General features: G+C 37.2%; 1 protein-coding gene across 2 annotated transcripts in view; it reads right to left on the bottom strand.

The window, feature by feature from the left end:
* Window positions 1-8,287, bottom strand: part of EXOC2 (exocyst complex component 2) — an 84,590-nt gene extending 76,303 nt beyond the window's left edge. The window contains exons 1-4 of one of the 2 annotated variants that reach the window (XM_026676617.2): window positions 8,201-8,287; window positions 6,824-6,985; window positions 3,704-3,880; window positions 2,890-3,016 (exon numbers count right to left, since the gene is read on the bottom strand). In XM_026676617.2, coding sequence (XP_026532402.1) covers window positions 2,890-3,016; window positions 3,704-3,880; window positions 6,824-6,941 — 422 coding nt within the window. In that variant the 5' untranslated portion in view covers window positions 6,942-6,985; window positions 8,201-8,287. The other variant, XM_026676618.2, reaches the window with a different exon arrangement.
* Between the last annotated feature and the right edge of the window lie 4,048 nt (window positions 8,288-12,335).

The following is a 12,335-nucleotide window of genomic DNA, read 5'->3' as shown; positions in this document are numbered from 1 at the left end:
TTGAGATTTTTAACAGGATGCATGATGACTAGCTTGTTCAATGCTTGCCTTTCCTAGCTTATTAAACAGGACAGGTTAGAACTGATTCCGGGGGTGTCTACAAGAGCTGTGTGCCACAGGTCAAAATGGCAGGCAAAATTAGGCAATTGATATCCTGCTCTTATGTGTATGAGATGCATATTTACAAAACCACGGGGCTTTGGTTATTCGACAGTGCTTGATTTCTTGGCATTATTAATAATTAAGGGAAGTGATCAAACATTTCTTGAAAGTGAGATGTGTATTTGTATTTTAAAATCTTTACTAACAAAACTTTCTCTTTACCCAGACATTTTTTCTATCGGGCAATCTCAAATATTCCATTCTGTCCTTTAATACAGTATATTTTTTTCATATGCTTTTGCAAAAAAATATTTATGTATATCCTTTGAATGAGCTAAGCTTTCAAAAACATTCATTGATACATTACACTCATATAATCTGAATTTTTGTAGAATATGCACCAATTTTCATAAATACATTGAAATAACTAAAGATCAGAATCCTCCCTCCCAAAATATTAATGAATGTGGTTATACGTATCTGTAGCAATATAAGGAAAAGAAGTTTATGTAAGTGGCCAAGCATTTGATCCTCCAGTTGCAATGTGAAACTATACAGAGCAGTAGACATATCACCTGGGTCTGATTATAAATCTCAGCTACATCCACAATCTTTTTATTTCAGTAGGTCACAGTAAGAATTCCTGACAAGCAACAGAGCCTGTAAAGCAACATTCAAATGACTGTAAAAGTCCATTCCATATATTCAGATCTCATTCAGTACTTTAAATATTTTTTTTAAAAAAATCGCAACTGACCATTCAAAAGCAACTGTTTATTTTGTCTGCCCTCTCACATACATTAAAGGGTTTCCACCAAATAAATGACCACTGAATATATTTTCGGCTATAAAATATTGAACTTTGTAATACTTGGAACCAGGAAGAAATCGCCCATAATGAATATAGTTAAGCTTTTGTTTCAAAAATATTTGCTGCATAAACCAATCAAGAATGAAATATCTTCATAAAAATAAGAGCATCACATTTTTGTTTCTTAAGGCCATAAAATAATTTTTGCTACTGAAGGGCTAAAGTGAAGAGCACCCGCACCAAAATAATTTAAGAGAGGATCATAATCCTTTGGGGAAAACATTCAGAATACAGAAAAGTTTGTATATTCCAGAATATGAACAAAAATTAAAAAGCCAATGAGGTTATACCTTCTAACTTTATATTAAAAAAACCCAATTTTTACTGTGGATGCAGATCATTTCATTTCTTCCTATTATAAACTCATAGACAAGGCAACAATCCCATTATTATGCTAACAAATACAACAGTAAGAAAACATACTGTCTTCATTTAAAATTAATTATGTTTTTATCTATGCTAGATATAAAATTATTTTCCAGAATAAACTGTAAAATAGCCAAGGATGTTTGGGTTGCAGTGCTATACAGTCCTTGCAACAAAAGATGCTGATTTTTTTTAGTTGAACCCTGAATAATCTATAATCCACTGAGATTAGTAGAAAAGTGTTAAAGTATCAAAAGTTTAACAATATTTTTTTTAATGGAAATGCAATTCTAAAGCATCAATCATAATTGAAGGGACTTATAAAAACACTGGTGAGCTACATACTGGAAATAGTGAAAGTTGCTATAGTTGGAATTTACATATATGCTTAACACTTATTCCAAGAGGCAGTAAAACTACTACAAAGTCAATAAGATTATTGGAGATAGGATTTTATTGTATTTTATAAGGAACAATAGTACCAAAAATATGCAGGATTTATATCATAATTTAGTTCTCTTTTAAGAATATTTTAATCGTGTATTCTCTGAGTGTTACTTTGTAATTGCAGCATGTATGACAAGACTTGTTATACCTAGCTCACAAGCCTTCGGTGGTTTACTGTTGCTATCTATACTATGAAAGCAGGTCTTAACAAAAGAACAAATCAGTATTAATTTATCAAAATGTCACTACTGAAACTTTGTCGTAATGTTTGTAGGAATTTAACATGACCACTACCAAGAACTACAGTATTTATGGTTAGGAAAACCATTAAGATTTCAATGAAACTAAAATACATAATAGCTAGAAATATGTTTCATTGCTAGAAATGCATACTGACTGAAATATAAAGCTAAAGTATAAATTATCTAATATATTCTGCTATACGATATATTCTATTAAAAATACAAGGCAAAAATTGGAGTATTGGCTGTTAGGCAAGGTTGTCACTTACAGAGGTGTTATACCAAGGCGAAACTCGTACCCATATTCCAATTTTTATGGTATTTTAATATTTTATTAGCCTTATTTTGGGTCCATTCTGCAGATTATGCAAAACAAACCAAGATCTGATACTGAAGCCTAATTCAAATGTTATCATCTTAAGGCCAATAAAGTGACCTGAAATTAACCTTTAAAAATGCAGTGCCCTTCTTCAATTCTAACTCAATATACTCAGAATCAATGCTGGTATCGTGGTGTCTGAAATCAGATATTTTAATCACCTCCAAACTGGGAAAACCTGAAAAAGTAATCTACACTTTATAAACCAGGATACGAAACCAAAATCTGATTATGGCCTGGGACATGCTGATAATAAATTACAGCCTAAGATCATTCATTCTCCACTGAATTAGACTTGCAACTAGATGTCAAAAAAATTTACCTGAATATATATTTCCAAACAATTTACCATCTTCATCTTTTACCAAACAGGAAATTGAAGAAATGTTTTTCATGATTAAACCAAATTCCCTATCTATGTTACTTTCCTCAAATCCCAGATTCTAAAAATTGCTAGGAATATACATGTGTTGAGTACTTACTTGTTTATCTCAATGCCAAGAGGATTAGCAGGCCGTAAAGACAAAGGGGGCACCCCTTTGTTTCTGTCCGTACGCATGTCATAATAGTTGATTTCATCCACCCAGACAGCAGACTGATCTAGGATACCTAGATAAAACAAGCACACATTCTTATAACAATAAACTCTGCCCAGTCTCAAGCACTTTTGGGACCACTATGACCTGGATGACTGAGAATCTCTACAGATATTTAATTTGGGGTTGTTTTTTTGCCACTATAACACAAATGTAAAAGGAAAAAAGCTAACTCACTGGTAAAAAAAACTTGCATGTTCTCTCCTGTTTCTATTGTTTAATATCACAAATTGAACCAAATATTCAAGATAGGATAACAAATAGGATACAGGAGCAAAGGTAAAATTAAGTTGTGTCATCATATCACTATTATTTGGAACTCTCATCTGAATTTACCAAAATCGATTGTTCGTAAATCTGGGGATTATGATGTTAGCCTGAGAACAGGCAGGCAATCTCCTGGCCTCTCAAAAAGATCTTAATTAAATCATGATCGATAACTAAGAAAAACTTCATGTTGAACATAAACCTTTTTCTCAGAGAAGACTTCAAACAATGTGGTAAAGCAGTACTTTACATAATCTTGAGTTTAACTCCAAAATATTCATTCAGGGAACTTCAAACAAGAAACCTGCAAAGGTTTATATCCCCAGAATTTATTGAATTAACCATACATCCAGATCTCATCAATAGTTAATTTTTAAAAGCTTAACATATTAAGTGTTAGAAAAATTATATACACGTATGGATATATACACACCTATTTTTTCAGGCTTCAGAAGTTTAAAAGAAACAGTAGAAGTCCCTTTCCCTCCTGACTTTGTAGTTACGATAATGTCCCCTTTGTCATTCTTAGCTTGACCTACTCGACACACAATTTTGCTGGCAGACATCCATTCCGCAGTGAGAAGGCAATTGTGTCCACAGATTGTCAAGCCTTGGTTAATGAAGATTCAGAGAAAACAGAAAAGCAAAATTTGTTTAGGAGAACTTTAAAAATGCCATTATCTCCAGTATATTTGAAATGCTTTTATTTACAAATGCTACTCATATTAATTATGTTTATAAATACACTTTTAACATACAGCTTAAATGAATCTTAAGGGATATTCTACATATAAAAACTAGATATGCTCAGCTTTACCCACTACTGAAAATGAAGTTAAAGACACAATATAAACGCTTAAAAGTCAAAAGTGTCTTTTTGCCATAATTGTGAAGCGAATCACTGCTATTGCTAAGTGAATCATGTAATTATTAAGCAAACCTGGCTTCCTGCATTGACTCTGCTTGTCAGAAGCCAACTGAGAAGGTTACAAATGATGATCACATGACCCTGGGACAGGGTCTATGTGCTATATTCCAGTTGCCAAGCACCTGGATTTTGATCACATGACCTTTGGGTTGCTGTAACGGTTGAGAAAAATGATAAGTCATTTTTTTCCAGTATCATTGTAACTTTGAACAGTCACTAAATTAATGGTTGTAAGTAGATGACTACCTGTAACGGCAAGTAGTTTGATCTGTGCAAAGTCTAATTCCAAAACAATCAACAGATCAGACTGTTTCTCCTTTTACACACACAAAAAAACCCTAAAAACCATTCCCTCCCTTCACAGAGAGCACCCAAGAACTTTCCCTCCCTAACTTGCCTATATATAAATGGTTCTACAGTTAATACCATAATATCTGCTGGGTTTTTTTATGCTGTTAACTGCCTTCTTAACCCTATCATTAGAATTCAGAGATTTTGTTTTGGGATTAACAGATTCCAAGACAGGATGCTATCCTGTCATTGGATATACAACACCCTGATGTTGGATCTATAACATGTAAATAAATCTGAAAGTACAGATTATGTCAGTGAGTGGAAGAAGAGGAAGAATCAGCTCATAGGCAACACTTTTAAAGTGAATCCATTGCTTTGCTTCTCTGCTGGGCTCCATTCTGTTTCTGGAAACAAATCAGGCAGCAAAGGGAAGCTTAACTGCTGCCCCGTTTGATGCCGTGGAGAAAGTTCTGTTGCCTGCAACATCCTCCAGCATGACCGGTTTGGCAGTTGGTCAGTAATGGTGTGTGGTGGCATTTCTTTAGGGGGCCGCATAGCCCTCCATGTGCTCGCCAGAGGTAGCCTGACTGCCATTAGATACCGAGATGAGATCCTCAGACCCCTGGTGAGACCATATGCTGGTGCGGTTGGCCCTGGGTTCCTCCTAATGCAAGACAATGCTAGACCTCATGTGGCTGGAGTGTGTCAGCAGTTCCTGCAAGATGAAGGCATTGATGTTACAGGCAGCAGAACGTTCTCTACGGCGTCTCCAGACCCTGTCATGTCTGTCACATGTGCTCAGTGTGAACCTGCTTTCATCTGTGAGGAGTACAGGGCGCCAGTGGCAAATTTGCCAATCTTGGTGTTCTCTTGCAAATGCCAAGCGTCCTGCACGGTGTTGGGCTGTAAGCACAACCCCTACCTGTGGACGTCGGGCCCTCATACCACCCTCATGGCGTCTGTTTCTGACTGTTTGAGCAGCCACATGCACATTTGTGGCCCTCTGGAGATCATTTTGCAGGGCTCTGGCAGTGCTCCTCCTGTCCCTCCTTGCACAAAGGCGGAGGTAGTGGTCCTGATGCTGGGTTGTTGCCCTCCTACGGCCTCCTCCACGTCTCCTGATGTACTGGCCTGTCTCCTGGTAGCGCCTCCATGCTCTGGACACTACGCTGACAGACACAGCAAACCTTCTTGCCACAGCTCGCATTGATATGCCATCCTGGATGAGCTGCACTACCTGAGCCACTTGTGTGGGTTGTAGACTCCGTCTCATGCTACCACTAGAGTGAAAGCACCGCCAGCATTCAAAAGTTACCAAACCATCAGCCAGAAAGCATAGGAACTGAGAAGTGGTCTGTGGTCACCACCTGCAGAACCACTTCTTTATTGGGGATGTCTTGCTAACTGCCTATGCTTTCCACCTATTCCATTTGCACAACAGCATGTGAAATTGATTGTCTATCAGTGTTGCTACCTAAGTGGACAGTTTGATTTCACAGAAGTGTGATTGACTTGGAGTTACATTGTGTTGTTTAAGTGTTCCCTTTATTTTTTTGAGCAATATGTATATATATGTATGTATGTATGTATGTATGTATATGTATGTATGTGTGTGTGTGTGTGTGTGTGTGTGTGTGTGTATATATATATATATATATATATATATATATATATATATATATATATATATATATATATTCTTAAGTATTTAACAAGTGTGTATCTATATGTATGGTATTCAGCTTTGTTCAGGTATTTTCCCACATCGTTATAGTTGTGCTTTTAAAGTTGTAGAGACGTTTCGGCAGAATCTCATCTGCCATCATCAGGCTTCTGTATTGTGTGTGTCAGATTCTGTGAGAAACGGATGTGAAAGCCTGACTCACAGACGAACACAATTGTATTCTATAATATTATTCTATTCTATTTTATTCTATTCTATATTATAATTGTATAATATCTTTTTATTGATGGGATCCATATTACACTGACAAATATCCAATCTTAAAGGATGGACAGAAGTAGTCAGAGAAGGCTAGTTCTGCAAATACCAAGGCCTACATCCATGGTTGTTATATACAGCTTTTTAGATGACTATCAGCATCTTGTATTGCACCTTGAAGCCCACTGGAATACTTGACGAAAAAGTGTAATATGTGTTATTGGGACATGCCCATAACTACTGACAGTATTGTATTCTGGATCAGTCATAACTTCATAGTGGTCTTCAAAGCCAACTCCCTATGTGCATACTCTGATAATCCAAAGACAAGATGAGCAGTTGTGCCCTCCTGGTACACAAAATGAATCTCCACAAAAGTAAAAACTTACCTATCAGATCTGTTGGTCCCGTTCCTAGGTTTTCTCCTCGAATTGTGACCTTAGTCCATGCAATGCCTTCATTAGGAGAAATGCCCGTCACAAGAGGGGGCTTACGTGTATGAGACATAGTTGCCTTTCTTCTTTGGTCAAAAGATGCAAATGTTCCACAAACTAATTAGCAAAAACATACATTTATAAACCATCTTTATAATAAACATAGAATACTCAATTGTTATAGCTTGTTAAATTGCAATTATTTATTTGTTGCATTTCTACCTTGGTGCAATCTGATAACCCTTGATGGATCAGACGATAAAAGAAAATTAAAATATCAATGGTACATGTAAAATTACAGTTTAGTCACTAAACCAGAAAACCCATAGGTATTATAAGATTAATAAAATTTTGATATTATAACGATAAATAAATGCAATTTTTAACAAAAGCCCAATCATAAGATTTTTATTCCAGATTATATTTGGTGATACAGATGGTACCAGTTCTCTGTGAATTGGGTTTGTTTTTTTCATGAAAGTTAACTTGATATAGATGCACTGATTCCTACAAATCAATGGGACATTTTTTACCCACCATAATTATATGTATTTAGATTTTAAAAACACACCTTTATTCTATGGTCTGTTCACTCCCAACAGGAGATATTGTAATTTCAGAACAATACCCTTGAAATGTTGGCCTCCAACTCCCACGAGACCAAATTACTATTTGGAGATGACTGTAGTTGTAATCCAAACAATATCTGAAAGGTCACAACTTCTCCAGCGCTCCTATATAGACTATTAAGATCGCTGGTAGCTTCATTTAAACATAAAACTAGGACCGAATAATCTTCTGACCCTAAACCATAAAGATTATCTGCAAAACCGCCTGCCACCATAAAAAAAAAAAATGGACAGAGATCAGGTATAATATGTAAAGCCCCTTCAGTTGCTTCCTGTCAAACCCTCTCAAGATCACCAAACCAAGGGGTGGAGTGCTTGTTGACAGGTTTAACTTGATTCCGTGAGATTTAAAGCAGGATTTATGAAGACGATTCCTGCTTCTATCTAAGATAACTCTGAGTCCCAGGAGCTGGCAATAGACTTTGGAGGCGCCAAGCCTGCTCATCGTTTACTACGGTAGGTGCAAAAGCGTTCCTTGCCTCCTTTTAAAAGCAAAATAAGGCACCCTCCGCGTCGTTTAAGGCAAAATAAGGCTCAGTCGACGCCCATTCTCGCTTCGCTGACAAGAGGCTCACCATTAAAAAAAAAAAAAAAAAGACAACGGCAACGCCACACAACACCGCCACACAATCCCAGCCTCTCCCTTCACGCCACCCGCCTCCCCTGCCTCCCCCGCCCCGCATTCCCACCTAAGCCGACCTACCGGTTAGCGAAGGAGGCAGCCTGACTCCCCCCCACCGCCCGCCCCCAGCGTTCGGAAGGGGCGGAGACTTCCGATTGGCCCAATCCGCCGAGCGGCGCAGGAAAGGCACGTGACAGCCAAAGACGGCGAAGCCTGCGCGTAAACCAGGAGAGCGCACGTGACGAGACTCAAAGGGGAGTGCTGTGGTTGGCTGAGGCCGAGCTGTCACTCGGTGACTTCCAGCCAGTGGCCTGGCAGAAGGAGGCGGGAAAGTGAGGGGACGTTCCTATTCCTCTAGTTAGGGACGGAGAGGGCGAAAGGAAGAGAGGGAGGGGGGTAAGAAAAGGCGGGAGTTGCTGTTTGTGAGGGGAGGTGGGTGGAATCGTAGTATTTTATTTCAGAAAGCTGTCAGTTCGTTAATCATAATCCAGAGGACCAAAATGGATGCTATTTTTTTTTCTTTATTACCATTTAAAGAGTAAAACATAAAATACAAAAGAATTTTCTATGTGCCAAAGGTGCTTTTTCAGAGGCAACTGGACTTTCTTGTTTTTCTTTGAAGCTGTTTTGTTTTTCATCCAAGAAGCTTCTTCAATTCCGTACAGCCAAAGATCTAAGGCAGAGAGGTCTCCAAACTTGGCAACCTTATAACTTGTGGACTTCAACTTCCAGAATTCCTCAGCCAGCTATGCTGAAAGTTTGGAGACCTCTGATCTAAGGAGATTCTCAAGTCATTCAGGTCATGGTTGTCTCAACAGGCAACTGGATTTTCTTGTTTTCCTTTGAAGACGTTTCACTTCTCATCCAAGAAGCTTCTTCAGCTCTGAGTTGAAGAACCTTCTTGTATGAGAAGTGAAACGTCTTCAAAAAAAACCAAGAAAATCCAGTTGCCCCTTGAAAAAGCACCTTTAGGATAACCATGATCTGGATGACTGAGCATCTCCATAGAAATTTTCCATGTAGTTAAAAAAAAAAAAAAAAAATCACACATGATGTTGCTCTATGCTTCCGAAAAACAGACTGGAAAAAATGAGGTGGAAAAAGTGCACATTGATTTTGGCAGGTGTTTTTTTTTTTAAAGGACTATAAATGTAGCGCTTAAACTTACATCCTATGTTCAAAGTGCTTGAGGCTGCATACGTAATATTCCTCTTTGTAGCTGTGCTGTATGTCTAACACAATCCAATGAGATACATTTGGATGACAGAGGATGACTTGCTCAAAGTTCCATGATTTAGGATAATTTAGGATAAAGCTGCAGTTTTGGGATATATGACCCATTGCATTGATACTGTTACGACGAACAAGTGTATTCGATCCTACCCAAACCAAAAACCATGGATGACTGGCACTGTTAGGTCCCTTTTGTACAAGAGAAATAAGGCATTTAAGTCTGGAGATGCCTCACTGTATAGTGTGGCTAGAGCAAATTTGAAGCATGGTATTAAACAAGCCAAGGCTGCATACAGGGAAAGATAGAAGACTGGTTATCTAATAATAACCTGAGACAAGCTTGGCAGGGGATTCAGCAGTTAACTAATTTTAAAGCACAAAAGGCTAGTATGGGTGGAGAACATGAGTTGGTAGAGGAATTAAACACCTTTTATGCCCGGTTTGAGATGAACCAACTGGAAGTGGAGTTACCATCACCACTACCATTGTGGACCGAGCATTGTGCTCCTCTTGTTGTGAAGGAGCATGATGTTAGGTATATAATGAAAGCGGTAAACTCTAGAAAAGCTGCAGGACCTGATAACATTCCTGGTTGTGTAGTAAAGAATGTGCAGATCAGTTAGCGGGGTGTGGACTGAGATTTTCAATCGTTCTTTGCTACAGTCTCTTGTTCCAACTTGTCTAAAGGCTTCTATTATTGTTCCAGTACCTAAGAAGTCACCTGCAAATGTTTTAAATGACTTCAGGCCGGTAGCATTGACTTCTGTGATAATGAAGTGCTTCGAGCAGTTAGTTCGGAAATATATTATTTCTTGCCTTCCTGTTACCTTTGACAATTATCAGTTTGCCTATAGAACAAACAGATCTACTGAGGATGCTGTCAATATTGTTCTTCATACTGCTCTATCTCACTTGGAGAAAAAAAGGCGTATGTCAGAATATTATTTGTTGATTTTACTTCTGCTTTCAACACAATATTACCCCACAGACTGATGTCTAAGCTTAAAGATCTGAAGCTACCGGACTCCATATGTTGGTGGATTCTAAACTTTTTATCACATCGTTCACAAAGGTTTATGATGAATGGACATATCTCTTCTGCGAAGATCCTCAATACTGGCACTCCTCAGGGCTGTGTATTGAGTCCAGCATCCAGGCCACCCGATGTTTGAGATCCTACCATCAGGAAGATGATATAGAGTGCTGAAAGCCAAGACAAGTAGATTTCAACATAGCTTTTATCCAAGTGCTGTGATCAGGTTAAATGCAGAGTTATGAATCTGGTGGTCTTAACACATATATCCTGGTTGTACAGTTTTTAAATTGTTATTTGCTTTAATTTGTTTTATATTGTTATTTGTATACATCTTTTGGTGTTGTTTAGTTGTATGTTGCGAAAGAGCACCTTATTTCGTTGTTCTCAGGTTCCTGAGCACAATGACAATAAATTTATCTTAAATTGGAATTTGGATCTCTGGGAGGATAATTCATTAGTCATCATTTTGTATGCTGATGAGAGCAGTTAGTACTGAATTACCAGAAGAGTGGCCTGTAAACAATATTTAGCAATAGATGAACTTTTAGATTGTTAATTAATGGTGGTGATGGTGAAGTGCTGTTCATTCCCTCAGCTGCTTTTTCCGAATTAGAAGAAGAGTTCAAGAAGAGTTCAGAAATCTCACGCAAGACATCCCCATTTGATTTGCTTGGCAAATATCTTAATGCTTCTTTTTAAAAATGGCATTATGAAAATAGATGCACAGAATAATAAAGGATTTTACACAGTAAAATAGAATTCAACTAAAGTTAAATTACTCAGATATTTGACATTGAATTGATAGTTTGGGTAGGAAAGTGATACATTTTTCAGACATGTGCTGATTGAAAAATGCTTCAACAAAATTTGTGTTTAAAATTAGTAGAAGACCTATGTATAAGAAAAGAATGGAACAATATTACAAGAAAACATCTATATATTTCTGATATCTATAAAGCAAGGAATGTTACTGAGAATAATAAAATACAGCAATACAATACACTGTAGACATTAATTACATCAAAACAGGTGCCCAACTGAAGATTATTCGAACATTTGGAATGAAGTTATAGTACCATAAAACAAATATAAGACTACAAATCTGGTGGGTTAAAATAAATAACAAGAAGAAAAAACATATGTATGTGTGTGTGTGTGTTATTCACTCCATTCTTTTTTCATGCTCTGTGGTGGCAAAGTATTTAGGACAGATAATCGGTGGAATTAAGATGGAACTACATAATAACATTAGAGCTAATAGCAGTACACTTTAGAGGATTTTAAAAATTGGCACACTGTATGTCTTTCCATTATGATATGGATACATGTAATAAAAATGTTGAGCTTCACAAAGTCTATCTCTAATTAACTGTTTTCATGCTTATTGCAGAACACTTGAAAAAATCCTCACTGGAATGATGAGCATGAAGCAGACTTAAAGCATTAAGGTTTTTTGTTTGACCACTGTTTGAAACAGATAAGCTAACAGGATTGGTATTTTTAAAAAATAAACATGAAAAGCTTGGACAACCTTTGTCTGCAAAAGTCTTCATATAGATTTTGATTCCCCCCCCCCGCCTATAATTATTTGTGGTGTCAAAAGCTGCCACAAGCTTTTTGCCTGCAGTGAATTTCTTATACCCGTTGATTATGTCTGCTCATTTTGATTGTCTTGTCCTCTCCCCTGCATCACAAAGTTTCTTTTTTGCTGCTTCTATCATCAGTGTACCCTTTCCTTAACTGTGCAGGAAGCAGAGACTTGTAACAGGAACTTGGATATTTCCAGCAGAAATTCCTAGCAATGCCACCCAGGTTGCAGCTTTCTTTCCTACATAGGTTTGCTTAGTAATTGAATTCCAAAAAGCTAGATTAAAAGTATTTTATAGAGATGAAGAAAATGGGGTAAAAGAAGATGCTTTTGTATGAAATTAATTAATTAAAATTAAA

The sequence above is a fragment of the Notechis scutatus genome, chromosome 3 (assembly GCF_049901735.1).
Source record: "Notechis scutatus isolate UNSWTSFEM ecotype Mainland chromosome 3, rNotScu1.2, whole genome shotgun sequence".
Lineage (NCBI taxonomy): Eukaryota > Metazoa > Chordata > Lepidosauria > Squamata > Elapidae > Notechis > Notechis scutatus.
Note: the sequence above shows the minus strand (reverse complement) of the source record. Positions and strands in the feature narration are given on the sequence as shown.